The sequence below is a fragment of the Oncorhynchus keta genome, chromosome 21, assembly GCF_023373465.1.
Source record: "Oncorhynchus keta strain PuntledgeMale-10-30-2019 chromosome 21, Oket_V2, whole genome shotgun sequence".
In the NCBI taxonomy this organism is placed as follows: Eukaryota; Metazoa; Chordata; class Actinopteri; order Salmoniformes; family Salmonidae; genus Oncorhynchus; species Oncorhynchus keta.
This window is the reverse complement of record NC_068441.1, coordinates 11,238,020-11,260,993: the sequence shown is the minus strand read 5'-3', so window position 1 is coordinate 11,260,993 and position 22,974 is coordinate 11,238,020. Positions and strand designations below refer to the sequence as shown.

Here is a 22,974-nt window from a genome sequence, read left to right as displayed (position 1 = left end):
TGAGCTCTTGAGTTGGGAAAATCTTGTGCAATACACCGACGCATGTCTTGTATTCAAGATCCTTAATGGCCTGGCTCCCCCTCCACTCAATATTTTTGTTAAACAGAAAACCCAGACATATGGCAGCAGATCCACAAGGTCTGCCATGAGAGGTGACTGTATAGTTCCCCTAAGGAAAAGCACCTTTAGTAAATCTGCATTCTCTGTGAGAGATTCCCATGTCTGGAATACACTGCCATCAGACACACATAACTGCACCACATATCACACTTTCACAAAATGCTTGAAGACATGGCTAAAGGTCAATCAGATTTGTGAACATGGTCCCTAGCTGTGTGTTGCCGCTTTCCATGTTGTCTGTTGTCTGTAGCTTGTGAGGTGTGGAAACACTTTGTTGCTTTTATGAATTTTGTCTTGCTGCTTTTTGTTCTATGTTGCTCTGTCTGTATGCTACGTCTTGCTTGTCCTATGTTGCTCTGTCTGTATGCTATGTCTTGCTTGTCCTATGTTGCTATGTTGCTATGTCTATGGTGCTATTGTCTATATTGTAATTGTTTTTAATAACCTGCCCAGGGACTGCGGTTGAAAATTAGCCGGCTGGCTAAAACCGGCACTTTTACTGAAACGTTGATTAATGTGCACTGTCCCTGTAAAAATAAAATAAACTAAACTAAACTAAAAATCTTGACTGGCCTGCACAGAGCCCTGACCTCAACCCCATTGAACACCTTTGAGATTAATTGGAACGCCAACTGCGAGCCAGGCCTCATCGCCCAACATCAGTGCCCGACCTCACTAATGCTCTTGTGGCTGAATGAAAGCAGGTCCCCGCAGCAATGCTCCAACATCTAGTGGAAAGCCTTCACAAAAGAGTGGAGGCTGTAGTAGCAGGAAAGGGGGACCATCTCCATATAAATGCAAATTATTTTGGAATGAGAAGTTTGACGAGCAGGTGTCCACATACATGATTTCTTTGTGTTTCTGTCATCTGGTGGTCGAACCAAGATTGTTGAAACAGTCTGAGTCTGTACTAACCCATTCATAGAGGCTAACTGCTTTAGCGCCTATTGACAATATTATCTTCTGGCTGGGGGAGTTTTGTTAAAGATCCCCAACACTCTGAACGTTAAACCTCATCACTTGCGGTACTGTTTTGAAAACATAAAGCACGTATCTTTCCTATCAGTGAGAAATAATAATAATTTTAAAAACTAAAGGTTAAATGACTACACACCTTTTTTTTAGGGTTATTGTTCACACCTGGCCATATCGCCATGTTACATCACTGGTTTATGGAAGACAGGCTGCCTGCCACCTGTGCTATTTACACCTGTGTAACTTGGGAGGAAGTGTACAGTCGTGGCCAAAAGTTTTGAGAATGACACATTAATTTTCACAAAGTCTGCTGCCTCAGTGTCTTTAGATATTTTTGTCAGATGTTACTATGGAATACTGAAGTATAATTACAAGCATTTCATAAGTGTCAAAGGCTGATGCAAAGAGTCAATATTTGCAGTGTTGACCCTTTTAATTTCAAGACCTCTGCCCTGGCATGCTGTCAATTAACTTCTGGGCCACATCCTGACTGATGGCAGCCCATTCTTGCATAATCAATGATTGGAGTTTTTCAGAATTTGGGGGGTTTTGTTTGTCCACCTGCCTTTTGAGGATTGACCTCATGTTCTCAATGGGATTAAGGTCTGGGGAGTTTCCTGGCCATGGACCCAAAATATCGATGTTTTGTTCCCTGAGCCACATAATTATCACTTTTGCCTTATCATGCTGGAAAAGGCATTGTTCGTCACCAAACTGTTCCTGGATGGTTGGGAGAAGTTGCTTTCGGAGGATGTGTTGGTACCATTCTTTATTCATGGCTGTGTTCTTAGGCAAAATTGTGAATGAGCCCACTCCCTTGGCTGAGAAGCAACCCCACACATGAATGGTCTCAGGATGCTTTACTGTTGGCATGACACAGGACATTGTCTTCTCCGGACAAGTTTTTCTCCGGATGCCCCAAACAATCGGAAAGGGGATTCATCAGAGAAAATTACTTTACCCCAGTCCTCAGCAGTCCAATCCCTGTACCCTGTACCTGCAGAATATCAGTCTGTCCTTGATGTTTTTCCTCGAGATAAGTGGCTTCTTTGCTGCCCTTTTTGACACCAGGCCATCCTCCAAAAGTCTTTGCCTCACTGTGCATGCAGATGCACTCAGACCTGCCTGCTGCCATTCCTGAGCAAGCGCTGTACTGGTGGTGCCCCGATCCCGCATCTGAATCAACTTTAGGAGACGTCCTGGTGCTTGCTGGACTTTCTTGGGCGCCCTGAAGCCTTCTTCACAACAATTGAACCGCTCTCATTGAAGTTCTTGATGATCCGATAAATGGTTGATTTTAGGTGGAATCTTACTGGGAGAAATATACTTGCCTGTGAAGCCCTTTTTGTGCAAAGCAATGATGATGGCATGTGTTTACTTGCAGGTAACCATGGTTGACAGAGGAAGAACAATGATTCCAAGCACCACCCTCCTTTTGAAGCTTCCAGTCTGTTATTCGAACTCAATTAGCATGGCAGAGTGATCTCCAGCCTTGTCCTCGTCAACACTCATACCTGTGTTAACGAGAGAATCACTGACATTATGTCAGCTGGTCCATTTGTGGCAGGGCTGAAATGCAGTGGAAATGTTTTTGGGGGATTCAGTTCCATTTGCATGGCAAGGAGGGACTTTGCAATTCATTGCAATTAATCTGATCACTCCTCATAACATTCTGGAGTATATGCAAATTGCCATCATACAAACTGAGGCAGCAGACTTTGAAAATTAATATTTGTGTCATTCTCAAAACTTTTGGCCACGACTGTAGTTCGTCAACTGGAGGCACCATAGCTGTATGGATTTGTGCTAAGCTGCTACCGTAAGTGTATCTTTTTTATTTGAATAATTATTTCTCACTGACATGAAAGACAAGGGGCATATCAGCATATGTTTTGAAAACCATTCATCAAGTGGCGATTATTCACGTTTCTAAGCGTCGGAATTGTAGTTCACACGCAGCCAACTGTGGTTGACGCTAACCGCTTCAAGAGCTAAGTCTGGACAACCCCTCTCTCTCTGTCTCTTTCCAGTTAATGCCACCCTTCTCAGCTCTTACTGACACCTGCCCCCTCTCTTTCCATTTACTGTAACCAGCATCCTCATCCACTGAGCACCCACCGACACCGGATGTCCATGGTCATTGAAAATTAGTTGACATTTGGTCAGTCCACCCTAGCCTTGATGTTAACGTCCACAGACGGATCGGGCTGGACCAAATCTGAACCTATCAGTGATGTACATGTATGTTTCACAAGTTTAGATGGCACAATACAGTAAAGAAAAGTATAGTACAGTAGAATAGTATATTGTACTGTACATAACTATACTCTACTTTATTGCAGTGAACTTTACCCTACTCTGCTGTGCAGTATTGTACTGCACTGCACTGTACTCTACTGTGCTCTGCTGTGCTGCCCTGACTTGTGAAACATGAGGAGGATGACATTCATATTCATAATAATTATGCATTTCTTTACAGATCAGGTCAGGGACCCAATCAGGTACAGATCAGGGACCCAATCTGGTTACCGGGTGTAAATCCACTTCACTTACTCTTGTTAAATAACCAAAATATATTTCTTTCAAACTGAAGGTGCCAAGTCATAGCTGACACCCAATACTTTCTGCAGACATCATTGAACCTTAACTGCAATATGAAACTTTTTTAGCGACCCAATAAAGTTCACATAGGAATGTGAGTTATAGATCTGTCATTCTCATTGAAAACAAGTCTTAAGAAGTGGTAGAGCTGTTCTATGTGCTAGTTCTATGCTTCCCGTTTTTAAGTGTTTTTGTGTCTTTTACTTTCTGTTTTGTACACCAGCTTCAAACAGCTGAAAAAACAATATCTTTGGTTATGGAACATATACAGTACTAGGCAAAAGTTTGGACACACCTACTCATTCCAGGGTTTTTCTTTATTTTGACTATTTTCTACATTGTAGAATAATAGGGAATACATCAAAACTATGAAATAACACATATGGAATCATGTAGCAACCAAAAAAGTGTTAAACAAATATATTTTATATTTCAGATTCTTCAAAGTAGCCACCATTTACCCTGATGAAAGCTTTACACACTCTTGGCATTCTCTCAACCAGCTTCAATAGGTAGACACTTGGAATGCGCCTTGTTAAAAGTTAATTTGTGGAATTTCTTTCCTTCTTAATGTGATTGAGCTAATCACATTCATTGATTTGTTTAACACTTTTTGTTTTGGTTACTACATGATTCCATATGTGTTATTTCATAGATTTGATGTCTTCACTATTATTCTACAATGTAGAAAATAGTAAAAATAAAGAAAAACCCTTCAATGAGTAGTTGTGTCCAAACGTTTGACTGGTATTGTATGTTTTACAGCTGTTTAGATGGAACAATGATTCTCAGACTACTGTATTTGCTTGTTTGGTCACATAAACTGAAATTAGGCAAACTATTCTAATTTTTGCAATTGGGGCAGCAGGTAGCCTAGTGGTTAGAGCGTTTTACTTGTAACCGAAAGGTTGCAAGATCCAATCCCTGAGCTGACAAAGCAAAAATCTGTCGTAATGCAGTAAACCCACTGTTCCTAGGCAGTCATTGAAAATAAGAATTTGTTCTTAATTGACTTGCCTAGTTAAATAAAGGTCAAATTTTAAAAAGGCAATGGCAGAGCGATTTCTGCATAGTGCATCTTTAATTCGGAACAGATATTTACATTTTTAGAAAATGTGGTCACATAAACCTGAGATATTTTACCATAATTATTTTACCAAAGTTTGCATCTGCACAGTTCTTCCACTAAATGTAGTTTTTGTACATTTTTCAGTGAAAGTGATTAAAAGCAGTCGTTTGCATGGTTTGTTAAACTTTTGAAGTACATGGTTTTTGTTTTAAGGGAAAAAACATACGCATACTATATGTCCCTAAATCAATATTCTGTTAAGCCTCTATTTTATTAGCCTAGTCAACAAACATCAAAGACAAATATACATGAGTATAGACTGGTGGGTCGCGACCAACTTTGGGGCAAGACAGACTGGGTTGACTTTCAATCGAAACAACTCACGACTTTTAGCCTTTTGCATTGCACGCGCATCTATACCGTGATGTTGTCAACTAACCTGTCTTTACATCCATTTACCAAAGGGAGTATTCAACATTCTTGTCAGGATGCCGTTCACATCCCACCTTCCTTTCTCCATTTTGGAATGTGTTTTAGTAACTTTGTTCTGCTGTTCCAAAAGATTACTGAAATCCAGTGGTAATCTTTGGATACCAGAGGAAGATGATCTCTTGGAGAGAAACCATAGATGCTCCTCGAAGAGGAGTACAAACAATTGACTCACCTCCAGGGAGCTGATTCTGAAGCTTTTGCTCAATGAACATGGCGGAAAACGTTATAGCATCCCATCCTTGTCGCCAAACTGTAAAGGGGATTTTCAGGTGAACAAAAGGGAGGGGCAGTTGCGGATATAGTCGATCAACAATAATTTTGGTTTCTTTACATGGTGCAACAGGGAGACATTTTCTTTGTTTCTGTGCTGGAGGTGTCTCGCTGTGGCAACTTGTAATTAAACCGAAATGGTTTATGATTGACAATATCTGTGACTGCTGTTCTCTTTTGATCACTTGAAAATCTCCTTTCCACTTATTCAAAACCTGGGTCTATACTTAAATGGTCAGTTTTACTACATTGTAATAACACTCATACTAGTTAGGCCTATACTCCACTACTGTACTCTAGCCTAACACAGGTGATGTATCTAGTCTGTGCTGGACACTGTAAACCTATCTGAACACTCTGTACAGTCTCATCCATAGTCATATGAAGCTCTGGGGTGTCCTTTCCTCAAAAAGCCAATCTCTTGGATCACACCTCTGGGAGCTCTCACTTCTTTATCTGCGTCAGCAGTAGCAGCAGTGCAGCAGCAGGTGGTGAGAGAGGGAGAGGGAGCACAGGTGGCCAGCTTGTTGATCCAGGAAGATGGATAGAGTCCAAACCAGCCCTCTGGATGCCCTGTGCTGTCCTTCACTGCTGCCGGGGTTCATATTCACAGTCGCACACTTACAGACACACACACATGCACGCACGACACGTACACACACATATAATACATGATACTCACACACACCTCTGCTGCAGTGAACTATTAGGAGACGCCAGACTAGGGCCGTTGTGGTGACTGTATTACCACCACACCGACAGTCACAAGTCACGAAGGCAGTCAAATTCCACAGTAATTGGGCTTCTCCAAGCTCCGATGCTGCTGCTGGTCGGCTACTAATGACCAAACTTGCTAACTGCCTGGTACTCTGCACTCTGTTGTCCCTCTATTCACTCTGACATCAATCCAAATGTAATCGAAAACCTAATCAAACACTTTGTGAGAGCCCATGAGCTCATGTTGTGCAACATTTCTATAGGTTATGCAATTGCGTGATAAAACAGAGTCATGGCCTCTACTAAAAAAAAAAAAAAGAGTATCCCATACGCTTTCTATAGGCTTCGCCTACTATATTTATTTCTCAACTTTTCATTGCTTATATTTACAACAGGAGTATAGCCTACCTGACTGGCATGAAAATGAACCACGCATAAAGCATCCTCCATTTGCAATTTAAGTGCATAGATGACATGTTTTCCCGCTGCATAATGGTCTATTCTTATTCCAAACAAATTTCACACATATCTATTATTTAGTATATGTAAAGAAAGATTAAATCAAGAATAGTCTGATGGATGACAATATTAGCCTATGACTTGTGAATTATATATTAGCACTTGTGAATGATACCCAGCATAAGAAACTTTTGATTTCTTTGCGACCTTTTTCGAGTCATAGTCGCACATTAATCCGCTTTACAAGGAGTGTAGAGCCTATCTGGCATACATAAGCAGTGTGTGAGTTTCAAGTTTGGGAAGGTCATTTTCACCATAAAAATGCACGTTTCTAGAAAAAGCATTACATGCATAGTTGCATTTGTGGTCCCTTTTGTTAATGGTGTTTTCCTCGCTTATAGCCTACTACCATGTGCGCATTGCTGCGCTTAAAATGTGAAGGAATAGCCTGATAGTTTATCAACATTTTAAGCTCAACGTTCTGATCTGTTGCGTCAGCCACATTGCGTAAACATTTTTGGGGGATTCTAATGGTTGTTTTAATTTGGGATCAATCGCATCCCACAACTGTCCCAGACTATGTTTGGAATATTTATTTCTCTCACAGAATAGAATAGGTCAACTTTGTACTATGGGGGATAGTAGATTGACATAGGCTAGTGCTTTTACTGTTCATTAGGCCTACTCATCTTGTTGGCTGACAACAAGTAAATGTGGACAGTTCTCCCAATATCTTCAATTGACTCTAAGGAATTGGATAAGGATGCACAGAGTTGCGTACCGGATGTGTCAGTCTTCACTTGTAGAGAAAGACATGAGGGAGGGGCATGTGAGTGAGAGGTGATTCAGAGCGCTAAGCACTCAGGGAGAAGGGCACAATGGCAACTGGTCGCAAAAGGCATGGCTTTTTTTAGGGTGCTTTACGCCCACACAAAGGGGACACCGCTGCGAAATGCTTGGCATTTATCAAGTGCTTGTCAAATTGTGAATGAGTGACCGATGTATTGTGTACACCCTGGGCAAAAAAACTAACACGGAACTCAAACCGGCTGCGCGCGTGCGCCATCATGCATAAATGTATTTTGTCCCCCCACACCAAACACAATCTCGACACGCAGGTTAAAATATCAAAACAAACTGTGAACCAATTATATTAATTTGGAGAAAGGTCTAAAAGCATTAAACATGTATAGCAATTTAGCTCGTTAGCTTGCACTTGCTAGCTAATTTGTCTTATTTAGCTAGCTTGCTGTTGCTAGCAAATTTGTCCTGAGATATAAAAATTGAGTTATTTTACCTGAAATGCACAAAGTCCTCTACTCTGACAATTAATCCACGCATAAAACGGTTAACCAAATCGTTTCTAGTCATCTCTCCTCATTCCAGGCTTTTTCTTCTCTTGACCTTATATTGAGATTGGCAACTTTCATAAATGAGGTGCATTACCGCCACTGACCTTGTTCATCTTTCAGTTACCCACGTGGATATAACCAATGAGGAGATGGCACGTGGGTACCTGCTTCTATAAACCAACGAGGAGATGGGAGAGGCAGGACTTGCAGCGCAATCTGCGTCAGAAATAGAACTGACTTCTATTTTAGCCCTTGGCAATGCAGACGCTCAATAATGGAATAACAACATAGATTTCGGAATGTATTTTGCAATGCTCTCGCATGCCACGCAAGCGGTGTAGTCAGCCTCTAAGCAGATCTCATGCCTTTTTAAAGCGACTTTTAAAAATGATCATTAGTCACATCATGCAGCCTTACAATGTATTTCAAATCAAAACAAATCGCCTAACGTTTGTAGAACAACTAAAGTTACATCAATAACTCTAAACTAAGCATATAGGAATACTTTCTTTTTTTTCGTTGACCGCTCAACACAGAATAGTATGTGTGCACTCCCTCAAATCATTTGGAGAAAATATCCTTTTTATTTTTTGCAGCTTTGTTCAATTGTACTATAAAATAATGCCGTGGACTTCTAAGCAAATCTTGCCTGCTAAATGAACTAGTGTAGCCAACAGCCTTTTGGCATAGGCAGCTCAGGACCTAACATTAGAACAACTCAGAGTATTCTATTCTGTTATAGATTACATTTTCTTCAAATCATGTATATTTAGACCTGTCTAAAATAAATTATAGATTTATTGTGAAGGTGTAGGCTATATTACATGGAACTATTATACTTTTTAAAATGTAGATGTTCCCAAAGGTCTTCATCAGTGGCTTGTAGGCTATGTGTTGAAGCCAGGAGATGCTAAATGTGTTTATGTTAATTAACGGTCAAATACCGTGAGACAGTTATTTGCTTGACAATCACCCGCTGACAATTTTGTGACCGCTACAGCCCTACACCAGACCAGATACATTCCTCAGTCGACATCTGGGTATCTACGCTGTTGGATATTCTCAACAAGGTGTTAAGGTGTCTGGGAGAGTGTCCATTGACTGCATTTACTGTATATTTCTGACCGATTTAACATCTATGTACTGGACACTAATGGATGGATATGAGGTCCTCATTAGTTTTCCTCTTCATGGAAAGACTGCTCTTCTTTTGTGTTCATTCTTTTCCTACCTCATCTATTATATTTAGTTTTTTTATATATTTGTATGTTTACTTGTTCATAAGTGTTTTGTCCGTCTGTTATTGTGATACTTTTGCCTGTGTATCTCAGCTTTTGTGGGTTACATCTAGAGATGTCTCATGTTCTGTAGCTAAAGCACCACTTGGGAGGCCTTTGCTGATCTGTGCTCCATTCAACAAAACACTTCAGCAACCAATCGATGATTGTGGTCAGGCTCCTCCCGTACATAAATATCCACTACACAGTCAGCCTTCTAGAGAAGGGAGTCAAACGATGGAAGGTTATAGAGTATAAGGATTTTGTCCTTGCTTCTTTTAACAGGCCCAGAAAATGTAATACCTTACCAGTTGTAATTGCAGTGAAGCAAATATGACGCCCCAGTGAATTGAACTCCTCCTAGGGCTGTTTCTGCGAGTGCAGTTAAACTGAGAACGAGAGGAACATAACAAACAAACATCAAACACTAATTTACTAAGTGAATGGCACTCAGTGAGATTGGGCCTGTGCTTGAGCAGCAGCTCCCCAGTTAGTCGTGACCCTGCTGTCTGTGGAATGTATATAGACCACAGGATAGAGCTGGGCATTTCCATGTAAAAGGACCCATGAGCACCGACATGTGAAGTTCATAGGAGCATGTCAAATGAAAGCTAAGAGTATATTTTATTTAGAAATTAAGGCATATATACATGTTTCAACCATTTAACATCCTCAAAATGTTGATTTAAGGAAATGCTTTTGTTCCAAACTTGGAAAAGGAGTCTTTGTCAACATCAACCAAGATCAAGTCTTAAGGTATCAGAAATGCATCAAAAACAATCATATTGAAGTAAAGACCCCTGCCAACTAATATCAACACTCATATTTAGTTTTGGAGATATTATTTGCCTTCTGTAAGATTAAGAAACATTGCATTGTGCCTTGTAATTCCATTACCAAAAACCCATATATATTATCTAATTTCTCTACCTCATAAGGGGGAGGATAATGAAAGTTCACAGAAGTAACTAGTAAATCTAGATAAATCTATTATCCTGAACAAAACTATAAACGCAATATGTAAAGTGTTGGTCCCTTGTTTCACGAGATGAAATAAAAGATCCCAGAAGTGTTCCATATGCACACGTGTTTACATCCCTGTTAGTGAGCATTTCTCCTTTGCCAAGATAATCCATCCACCTGACAGGTGTGGTATATCAGGAAGCTGGTTAAACAGTATGATCATTACACAGGTGCACCTTGTGTATATGGCGTCGTGGGCAAGATGTTTGCCGCTGTTAGGAACAGAGTGCCCATGGTGGGGTTATAGCATGGGCAGGTGTAAGCTACAGACAACGAACACAATAGCATTTTATCAATGGCAATTTGAATGCACAGAGAGACCGTGACGAGATCCCGAGGCTCATTGTCGTGCCATTCATCCGCCGCCATCACCCCATGTTTCAGCATGATAATGTGCAGCCCCATGTCGCATGGATCTGTACACAATTTCTGGAAACTGAAAATGTCTGTTCTTCCGTGGCCTGCATACTCACCAGACGTGTCACCCATTGAGCGTGTTTGGGATGCTCTGGATCGATATCCAGCAACTTCGCAAAGCCATTGAAGAAGTGTGGGACAACATTCCACAGACCACAATCAACAGCCTGATCAACTCTGCAAAGTAGATGTCGCGCTGCATGATGCAAATGTGGTCACACCAGATACTCGCTGGTTTTCTGATCCACATCCCTATTTTATTTTTAAAGGTATCTGACCAACTCATGCATATCTGTATTCTCAGTCATGTGAAATCCATAGATTAGGGCCAAATGACTATATTTAAATTGACTAATTTCCTTTATATGAACTGAAACTCAGTAGAATCTTTGAAATTGTTGCATGTTGCGTTTTATATTTTTGTACGGTGATAAATCGGTAATGGAATTACCAAAAAATCATTAAAGGAATTGGCTATAATGGGAAATCGTAGTAGTACTGTTGTGTGCAGCCGATAACTGTTTTTTTCTTCCTGTCGTCTTGTGATCAAAGCAAGAGTGTGAAAACAGTCTGGATGACCCCTTCCTCTCACTCTCGCTCCCTCTCTCTGCTCCTCTCACTCTTTCCAGTTAATGTCAACTGTCCAAGCTCTTACTGACACCTGCCATGACCCCTACCACTTACCTTCTTTATTTAGCTTTTTAAAAATAATTTCCTACTTTTACCTCTTTTTCGTGATGCTATAATTGGTAGCTACAGTCTTGTCCCATCGCTGCAACTCACCTACGGACTCGGGAGAGGTGAAGGTTGAGTGCCATGCGTCCTCCAAATCACGACCCTGCCAAGTCGCACTGCTTCTTGACACACTGCTAGCTTAACTTGGAAACCAGCCGCACCAATGTCTCGGAGGAAACACCGTCCAGCTGGTTACCGAAGTCAGCTTGCAGGCGCCCGGCCCGCCACGAGTCGGTAGAGCGCAATGGGACAAGGAATTCCCGGCCAGCCAAACCCTCCCCTAACCCGGACAACGCTAGACCAACTGTACACTGCCTACTGGGTCTCCCAATCACAGCTAGCTGTGACACAGGCTGGGATCAAGTGGTGCAGTGCCTTAGACCGCTGCGCCACTCGGGGGGGCCCTCACTTACCCTCTTTCTATTTACTGTAACAAGCATCCTCACCCACTGAGCACTGCCCGACACCGACGTCCATGGATGCTGAAAAGTAGTTGAAATTTGTTCAATCCACTCGGGCTGGACCAAATCTTAACCAATCATAGACGTCTATGTTTCACAAGTTTGGACACCACTGTACAGTACTCTACTACAGTAGAGTTCAGCACAGTATAAAACAGAAAAAGTAAAGTACTGTACTGAATTCTGCTGTGCTGAGCTGTTCTGGGATGTCCAAACTTGTGAAACATACACTTTTGTGATTGTTTCAGATTTGATCTGATCTGGACCAACCAAATGTGGTCTTGTCTGGGGGCAGAGTTCATTACAATAATAAACTATGTGTATAATTATACCCAAATATGCAAAAGAGGATATTGCATATTTCTACTTTTTTTGTGTATCTGTTAAGCATACATCAACATGAAGATAACTATATTCATATCCTAAATTATGCATTTCTGTATAGTACAGATTAGAGTTCGACCGATTATGATTTTTTTTAACGCCGATTCCGATACTGATTATTGGAGGATCCCAAAAAACGCCGATACCGATTTAATCGGCTGATTTTTCAATTGTATTTATTTATTTGTAATAGTGACAATTACAACAATACTGAATGACCACTTTTATTTTAACTTAATAAAATACATATATCAATTTAGCCTCAAATAAATAATGAAACATGTTCAATTTGGTTTAAATAATGCAAAAACAACATTGGAGAAAAAAAAAGTGCAATATGTGCCATGTAAAAAAAGCTAACGTCTATGTTCCTTGCTCAGAACATGAGAACATATGAAAGCTGGTGATTCCTTTTAACATGAGTCTTCAATATTCCCAGGTAAGAAGTTTTGGGTTGAGGTTTTTATAGGAATTATAGGACTATTTCTCCCTATACCATTTGTATTTCATATACCTTTGACTATTGGATGTTCTTATAGGCACTTTAGTATTGCCAGTGTAACATTATAGCTTCCGTCCCTCTCCTCGCCCCTACCTGGGCTCGAACCAGGAACAAATCGACTACAGCCTCCCTCGAAGCATCGTTACTCATCGCTCCACAAAAGCCACGGCCCTTGCAGAGCAAGGGAAATAACTACTCCAAGTTTCAGAGCGAGTGACATTTGACATGCTATTAGCGCGCACCCCGCTATCGAGCTAGCCATTTCACATTGGTTACACCAGCCTAATCTTGGGAGTTTATAGGCTTGAAGTCATAAACAGCGCAATGCTTGAAGCATTGCGAAGAGCTGCTGGCAAACGCACGGAAGTGCTGTTTGAATGAATGCTTACGAGCCTGCTGCTGCTCAGTCAGACTGCTCTATCAAATATCAAATATAATTATAACATAATAACACACAGAAATACGAGCCTTAGGTCATTAATATGGTCAAATCCGGAAACTATCATTTCGAAAATAAAACATTTATTCTTTCAGTGAAATACAGAACCGTTCTGTATTTTATCTAACGGATGGCATCCCTAAGTCTAAATATTGCTGTTACATTGTACAACCTTCAATGTTATGTAATAATTATGTACAATTCTGGCAATTTTAATTACGGCCTTTGTTAGGAATAAATGGACTTCACACAGTTCGCAATGAGCCAGGCGGCCCAAACGGCTGCATATACCCTGACTGCTTTCACTGAACGCAAGAGAAGTGACAATTTCCCTAGTTATAAGAAATTCATGTTAGCAGGCAATATTAACTAAATATGCAGGTTTTAAAATATATACTTGTGTATTGATTTTAAACAAAGGCATTGATGTTTATGGTTAGGTACATTGGTGCAACGACAGTGCTTTTTTTCGCAAATGCGCTTGTTAAATCATCACCCGTAGGCTGTGATTCAATGAGAAATTAACAGGCACCGCATCGATTATATGCAACGCAGGACAAGCTAGATAAACTAGTAACATCATCAACCATGTGTAGTTAACGAGTGATTGTTAAGATTGATTGTTTTTTCTAAGATAAGTTTAATGCTAGCTAGCAACTTACCTTGGCTTCTTGCTGCCCTCGCGTAACAGGTTGTCAGCTTGCCACGCAGGCTCCTCATGGAGTGCAATGTTGCAAAAACGAATCCCCGAGCTGACAAGGTAAAAATCTGTCGTTCTGCCCCTGAACAAGGCAGTTAACCCACCATTCCTAGGCCATCATTGACAATAGGAATGTGTTCTTAACTGACCTGCTTAGTTAAATAAAGGTGTAAAAAAATCGGCAAATCGGTGTCCAAAAATACCGATTTATTATGAAAACTTGAAATCGGCCCTAATTCATCGGCCATTCCGATTAATCGTCGACCTCTAGTACAGATCAGGGAGCCATGATATAATTATGTTACTGGATGTAAATCCACTTCACCTACTGTAGTTCAATCACCAAAATATTTCATAGATGACAGCCCATTCTTTCTGCAGACTTCTTTTAATCTTAATTCAGAGCAGATTTTTAAGAGTTTGGGGAAAACGTGGTCACATAAAAAAATGGATGTAATTCTGTGACCAAACGTTGAATCTAAATCGTTCTTCCAGTAAATGTGTTTTTGTGAAATATTCTGTGTAAAATCTTCATAGAGTTATATGGTTTGTTGAACTTTGAAATCAATGGTTTTTGTTTGGCATACATTTTAAGTGAAAAGTCTGAGTCAAGGCGTAATGCCCTTGCCATGGAATTGCCTATTTGTGGGTAGTGTATGTACAGAAAAGATCTTTGCTCAAGATTTTTTGAGTTCCCGTTACTGTACTTTGTCTCAAATTATCGAGACTTTTGGAGATATTTGAATGGTCAGCTTTCAGGGTTTTGCCTCAACAATACTGAGGACAGTTTACACTGTTGAACCCAACTGTGGTTGCTAAATTGTTTGGGTTGGTCTGATGAGCGGTTTTATGTATATTATCATGGAAAGGTAATTTGGTCGTCATGGCGTCACCAGTAGGGCTGCATGGAGGGGGGTGACGGCCCCCTTTTGTTGGCGACCAGGAGAGGAGAGATGGCACCAGTGCTGTTCTGGAAGGGTCCACCTCTGTCTGTCTCAGATTGGGTTGTCATGATCTGTCACAGTGACAGTCAGCCATGGCCGTGTGGTTAGACCAACAGGTTGCTCACCACAGATCCATACATTTCTACAGACTGACCTAGACCCAACCTGCGATCCACATGGAGATATTCTCATATGCCCGTGTTGAATAAAGAATACCACCTTGCATATGTTCCTATTTAATAATCTCGCAGAGAGAATGGGTGTGTGACAGTGTCTTGGTTATCTCTGAGTGTGAGCCTTGCTGTTTGGTTGTCACACTAACATGTACCGATGACCTTGTGGTTCTGTCATCCATCTTTGGGTCAGTGTTCTGTCTACACTACACCAGACCTGTGTGTCTGTCTACACTACACCAGACCTGTGTGTCTGTCTACACTACACCAGACCTGTGTGTCTGTCTACACTACACCAGACCTGGGTCCTGTAAACCTGTTATCTGGAGTAAGGTTCACCGTGGCACAACTCTCACATGAACCCTGCCTCATCTGCATTCTCATGCTCTCTCTCTCGCTCTCTCTCTACCCTTTTCTTTACCTCTGGCTCTCCCTCCTCCCTCTGTCCTGCCTCTCCACTCCTGTCTGAACAAGTAAGCAGTGCTAGGAATCCCCCAAAAGACCGTCCCTATCCGGCTCCTTGGCGGGGTAGCCTGCGAACAGGGTGGAGTGGGTCGTTCAAACAGTGGAGATTCTATTATCAGCGCTTCGAACAGACACGTCAGCCGGCCCATTCAGCCTTATATATAGCAGGAGTAGCAGCACTGGTAGTGTCCTGGACAATGTTATAGATTGTAGCAGATTTATTGGGAGTCATTCATCTGTTGTCATTCCGCTCAGTAGTATATATTTTTTAAGTTGCCCCTGTGCGTTTTTTGAGGGCTGTGTTGGGTCGTAATTGATTTACCGATAATGATAATGCAAGCCAGTTGCCATTGTCAGAATGGAAGGGCAGCGTCTCCGTTCCCTGATGTCTAATCTGTTGAATAATCCTTTGGAACGTCAGATACACCTCCAGATTGTTTACCTGGCAGAGTCTTTTTTTGTTCTATTTCAATCTGTGGGTATAACGTCATGAGAACAACACATACAAGTAGAGCATTTTCCACCGCTAGTGTTGAGTCAGAGGTTCTGTGCCATCTTCATGCTCTATAATCATCCCCCCCCCCTTGATGTAACAGGGGTATCATTGCATTTCTGGCCTCAGAGAGAGCATTAGACACTGCAGAATCAAAACACACCCAATAAGTGATCTGCATGCAGTGTAGTGCTCAGTCCACCACATGACTTATACATGGACACTAAAATAGACGTTCCTGAGTCGGGAGAGGCTGAGGATGTAGGCTACACACTGAGAACATGGAAAGATTTACTCATGGGCAATTCCATGGTAATGGAATTACGCTCAGACTTTTTCACTTTAATGTGTATACCAAACAAAAACCATAGATTTCATAGAACTCTATGCATAATGACTCCTTTTAACGATCTCCACTGAATATTTTATGAAAACACATTTACAGGAAGAACTGTGCTTCTGTTTGGTAACAGAGTATAAGGGAGATTTTACCGGAATTCTGCTACCAGAAAATGTTTTTTATTCATTCATTACTGAGTCAATTGTTCACAGTGGTCATTGTGGATAGAGTTGTATGGTTTGTTGGTTTTGAAATAGATTTTAAAGTGAGTCTCAGCATGATTCTGTTATCGTGGAATTGCCCTCATACAATCAGCTCTCAAAGACACTCAGGATCTACATGTCATGATGCAGTATTTATGGTTTAGACATACACTTCCTTTGATTTAATGTTTAAATTGAGTTTTCCAGTTTGCTATTTGCAGTGGAAAGAAAGTGGGCTCGACAGTGACACCAAAATAGACTGCTGGACAGGTTTTTTAGTGTAGTAAAACTAGCATCCCTTAGAATTTGTGACGTAAAGATTTGTGCACATGCATGTTGGGGGGGGGTGTATTGGAAACCTGCTGATGATGCCAACTGATATGAGGTCTTAAATCAATATGGGAAATGCCTTTTTTAATCTCATAAGTACATTAGCAGATAAAGTACCCCCACAAGAAATAATGCAATTCTTTAAAAGCCCTCTAAGAATAATGAGAGATGTCTTGCAGCGGATGTTCCGAATGAGAGAGACTTGACAGAGCGCGTGTGTGTGCACCTGTGTTTTGTTTGAATACGACAGGGTTGCCCCGTCCTTAGTGACTTTAGAGAGGGGGATGAGGCTCCCCTTTTGGCAGACAGATACGCGCAGTGACTGCTGTGTGCCAGTGAGGGCTCTGATAATGAACTGAGCCTTGACCTGCTCTGACACACACACACACACACACACACACACACACACACGCACACACCGGTGACTGTGTTTTGAGTTATTGCTTGTAGGAGGGTCAGGAAATTAAATCTCTGAGAGTGTCTGTGTGGTTGTGTTTTCCAATATGAAAGTGACAGGTTTAAGACATCGAAGTCATTATAAATGAACAATGTATTGTGTGTTTGGCTGTTAATCCTTCAAAGATCCAGAGAAGTGCTTGGCATTGTGTGGGCTCGGTTTCAGATTATTCCTAACACTCTAACTCAGGCTGCTACTTTTGGTCAGAGAATTAGAGGGAAAATCTCTTCATTTCACACAATTATACTCTGGGGTGGATTATGCCTTTCTTGCACTAACACTCGCATGTGTCTTTTGTCACTGGCACCAACTTGGCTGATAGCTGCTTTATTGAGGAAAGGTTGTAAGGATGACTGTGAGCTGGGTGGTAGCCTAGTGTTTAAGAGGTTGGTCCATTAACCAAAAGGTTCTGTCGACGTGCCCAAGAGCAAGGAATTGAACCATTATTGCTCCTGTAAATCGCTCTGCATAAGAGTGTCTGTTAAGATATAAATATAAAATATGCGTGGTTGTCTCACCTAGCCACCTTAACATGAATGCACCAACTTTAAGTTATACACAGACTCAGCGCTCTAAACAGTGTGGAGGAGGGCACCGATGTGGAGCAGCCAGGGAAGATGTTTTTAGTGAAATCTTCCTGGTTTGAACACAGGTCAGTTAGTTGTACTTTTCAGAAGGTGGCCATGACAGGACCATTGAGTCACATAAAAGAAAGCAGGCATGGGATCTGGTATCAATTGTTGGCTGGGAGGGCAGCGTGCGCATCCCAGGAATTTGGCTTGGCTTGTTTTCCTCAGGTTTTTTATGCCTGACTACCAATCCAAAACACCTTCCCCACACACATAGGATTCTCTGTTCTTTAATTGGGACGGTCATTAAAGTTATTAGACACAAAATGAAGCGGGACAGTCAGAAAACAGACAGTCCCTCTATTTCAGCTTGTTGCCAGGGCCCTGCTCTCGCAGTAGATCCTTCAGTCATAGGGGACCTTAACGTAGGTCAAATCAGGGTCACCATGGTAACATACAGGCAGGTTAGTTAACTCAGGGTCACCATTGTGACAATACGGTAGGTCAAATTAGGGTCACCAAGGTGGTATCTAGGTAGGTTACCCTAGGCCTAGGGTTTCCATGGCGATGTCTAGGTAGGTAGAAATAAGGTCACCATGGAAACATGTAGGGGAATAATTCAGGGTCACCATGATGCCATTTTAAGGAAGGCTACCTCAGAGTCAGCATCATGACTACGTTCTCAGAAAAATGTGATCCATCATTGGAGCCTCTCCCAAACTGCGCTGCTCTTCAAGGTGAGATGGAGATAGATAGATGGAGAGGGGGAGGAGTGTGAATGCGTCCTCTCCATCGATCATTCAGCACCGGCTGCTGACAAGGCGGCTACAGGACTCCCTTTTGTTTCGCGCTGGCGTGTGTGTCTCAGCACTAGGCTAAAGCTAATAACACCTCTGACCCCCAGCTAGTCCAGGTCAGAGGGCAGGGCATCAATGGTGGGTTCTCCTTTAGACCAGTGGAGTTTCAGTCACACAGGATGGAAGATGGGGAACAGAGGAATACACAGTCAGACATTTTAAAATAGGACTATTTTAACTTGTGAATTCCTATGAAGTATTGCCAGGACTTTAGTAGTATATTGCCTGGTAGCTGGGGTGAAGACCTGAGCTTTCTTCAGTTTTGTGGCTGTGGTTATTCTCAGACATGATCTCCAAGTGATGTTTTTCCTAGCGCTCGGTCCCAAGTCTCTGTTGCAGTGTGGTGGGATTTTTAACATTGATAGGAGAAGGCACTGGGAGCAGCGTGCTGAGAGCTAAAATTGACCACGAGAACAGCTACTGTGTCTGTGTGTGTGTCCCTGCATCTCCTTAACCTTTTCATCCACGAGAGAGTTGATAGCCATACTGTATTCAGAATATCCATCATCCACCACCAGACAGGCTTTCCAGACAGTTATGCACCTCATTGTACTGTTTTAGCTGTTTCCGCCATTTCCCCTTCCCCCTTCCTCCATATTTATCCATGCACTTGACATGTTCTTAGAATCGTCTGATGTCAGAGGCATTTAACCAAATGTGAAAATGTCTCAGTCAAATATGTGTCCACAGAGAGCAAACACATGCTTTGTCTATCCATCTGTCCTCTAGGCTATCTCCTCTTAACTCTCATTGCCTGAATAATCTCTGAATGACTGTATCTGAAGTGTGTTACATGGCACTGTGGATGAATGTGACCACAGGGAAGGAGTTAGATGATTTAGTGTCTCTCTCCAGACCTACACTGCCCCGATCTGTTCCTCCCATTACAGTCTATCTCTTCCCCTTGTCTCTTTGGCTCTCATTTGTCCCAAGGGGCTCCTAGCTTAGAATAAACATTGCCGGCTTTGTCTCTATGGCAACCGCAGCACACTGCGTATAGTAGAATGTGAATCTGTTGGAGACTGAGGTGTCTAGACGTGACCTGGTGTTCTTATAGTTAACATGGGACAGGGTCGGGCCAAAGACAATATACAGTACAATAAAATACAATACCACTTCCTATTGTGGGATCCTACTTAGGGACTTACCTCCCCCCCAAATGAGAGAGGGCAATTCCATGATAACTGAATTATGCCAAATGTATGCCAAACAAAAGTTTAACAAACCACAAACTCTCTGCACAATGACTACTTCAAACAATTTAAACAGTAAAAAAAATACATTAACTGTAAAATACAGTACAAAATACATCACAGTAAAATATCCCTGTTATTCTGTTACCAAACTTTGTATCGGCACAGTTCTTCCTGTAAATGTGTTTTTGTATCAAATATTCAGTGGAAATTGTTAAAAGTAGTCATTGTGCATGGAGTTCTGTGGTTTGTTAAATGTTTAAATGAATGGATTTAGTTTATTATTCATTTTTAAAGTGAAAAATCTGGGTCTCCGTATAATTCCATTTACCATGGAATTTCCAAGAGCAATTGAGGTTTGTTTGTCAGGTTACCCAGTACGGGTCAAAGGAGTTGAGGTGTGAAATGAAGCTGTTTGTCTGTCATTTGGGTATAAGCCTGACCCTGCCCCCTGGGGGCTGCGTTAGCCGATTTAGAAGGCTATGATTACAGTTGGCCTTTGCTACCGGCCCACTTTCTGTGTCAGCCAGAGGAAGTGTTGGATTTATCCAGCCAATCCGCTCAAACATGCAAATATTTGTTTTTCTTTTTTCTAGCTTCTTGTCAAAATATTATTTAGTTCCTTTGAGCCGGATTTGTCAACCAGGATTGCTGGGCATATTTTCACCCTGTTAAGTACTGTCGACGCTTGATGTGCAGGCATAAACTACCGTTTTGCTTACTTTTATGTGATGGAACGTCCAGTCTGTTTCAGGAAGACAGTGAAGTCTTGCCACAGGGATATATTATGTTATGTATATTATATTTCACTCATCAGACGGAGGCTCTTTACACTGGTCATGCATTATAGCAGGTCTAAGAACAGCCTAATGGTTCCTGCTGACTCAAACTGGGATGACGTAATCTGTGGAGTGGAGCTGTTCTGGTTGGCTGAGTTCCAGGCAGTCCAAGCAAATCACCAACCCACTCTGAAGGTTAAATGCTACCTCAGCTCAAGGTTGTCCGAGGCGGGCCCGGACACAGGAAGTGATTGTAGTACTGGAACTCCCATTGGCTGTTGTCAATCCAATACCCATGGCCTTTTCTTTTGAGGACCAGCCTTCACTGTATTGGTACTGTACATTTTTAGAGCAATTTTTCTGTTAATTGAGCTTTTTTAATATGAGGATACAAAAAATATAGGTGAGAGTTAGTTACAATATGGGCTCAGTTTTATTTTATTCTGTTGTTAGAATCATTGACCTAAGAGAAGGCCTCTAGATGATATCTCCTGTTATCCATAACATGATCTTGTCTCTCAGAGAGCCAGGTAACAGAACACCATTAAGGTCCTCGCCTTGAGCAGGCGGCGATGGGGTGAAAGGGGCTGGGGCTGGTGGGGGTGATTGCGTGCCGCCCGGGCATCGTCTCTCTCTGTGTAATTGTTTGCCAGGACAAACTGAGGCCTCAAGGGGAAAAGAAATGAGGAGGGACTTGTGTGGTATCCCTGCTTGCCTTTTCTTCCTGCCTGCCTGGTCCCTGGGTATAAACTATGAAAGGATAGATAGATAGAATCACCTTTTACACAGACAGTCAGAATTCTCTTGAACCCCTCAGCTCCATCATCATCATCCTCATCACGTGTGTCACGGCGACACAGCTCAGGTCTGTTCAGGAGAGTCCCAGGGGAGGAATGACAGGGCACGACACACGGCTGCCTACCTCTCTCATCCCACATAAACAGATCAATCAGCCTGATGTGTCGTTACTAACTGCTCCCATGTTAACTAATAGCGAGAAGCTGACATGCATCTGAACATCTTATCGACGCATCAGGGGTCTCTCAGATCTTCTTTTTGTTTGCATTGACACATACCATCATACAAAGACTATTATTTGCATGTGCTATAATTGTGCAGCTCTAATTTCTGAAGATGTGCTATGTATGCCATGTGTAGCTCACAGAGAGGAAGACAAAGAAATACACCTGTCTGTCTCTGTCTCTCTCTCTCTCTCTCTCTCTCTGTCTGTCTCTCTCTCTCTCTGTGGCGTAGTGACAAGACAGAAGGATGGATGAGCTACAGGACGTGCAGTTGACTGAGATCAAGCCCCTGCTGACCAATAAGGTGAGAGGATGAGATGACCACTTGCATGGAAGATTTATACATACACAGACAGATGTGCAGAATGTTGCCTATACATGACACACAGAGACTTATTCTGTATTTGTCTCCAGCGTGAACAGTGCCTCGCTCCCCACTCCAGAGCGCTGTTCATCAAAGTGAATTATTTATCGTCTCAGCTTCACTGTAGTGAGGGAAGAGTCAATAGAAGAACAAAAAGCAAGAGATGGAGTTAGGAGTTAGGAGAGAGAGAGAGAGAGAAACCTCCAGCAGATCAAAGCTTTCTTCCCACGGTTCCTCTAGGACCTCAGTCTACACTGCAGTATCAGGGAGGGCATGAGCTCCGAGCCTGCCTTGGAGAAGGAAGTCAGCCCATCTGTGTAAATTGACCGCTATTAAACCCAGAGGGGGATATTCTGTTCCAGTGCGACCTGGAATTTTAATTTAGGAGCACCAGTACGCCTAGAAAAATGACAGATTCTAGCTTTATTACCCCAAATATTTTGCATTGTGCTCCTAAATTTCTTTGTGTACATCTACGTTTTTAAAACTCAGGCGCATACGTGCTCCTTGTGAAACAAAGGTCAGCGTAGAGCCCTGTAGACTCTCTGCTTCACAGGAAATAAGTTGATGTATAGGTTGAGGCAGAGGGTGCTGCGCCATGCATCATGGGCTGAACAGGCCATTTATCACCTGACAGAGGTGCTGGTGAAGTGTATATTTTAAGTGGGCTGGCAGTGGAAAGAGAGGAAGAGGAGAAGTGCGAGGGTTCACTCCCATCATTATCTGTCCACGTTAAGCAGACAGCCTGCCTTCCCTCCTTTGGGACAACAACTCCCATTGTTAGGGTAGAGA

The 22,974-nt window shown here is 42.0% G+C and overlaps 1 protein-coding gene across 2 annotated transcripts in view; it reads left to right on the top strand.

The window, feature by feature from the left end:
- The window catches only part of LOC118400116 (protein NDRG3-like), a 62,162-nt gene that overhangs the window by 10,978 nt on the left and 28,210 nt on the right, over positions 1 to 22,974 (top strand). For both annotated transcript variants that reach the window (XM_035796606.2, XM_035796605.2), the window contains exon 2: positions 22,051 to 22,122. In XM_035796606.2, coding sequence (XP_035652499.1) covers positions 22,066 to 22,122 — 57 coding nt within the window. In that variant the 5' untranslated portion in view covers positions 22,051 to 22,065. The remainder of the gene's footprint in view (positions 1 to 22,050; positions 22,123 to 22,974) is intronic.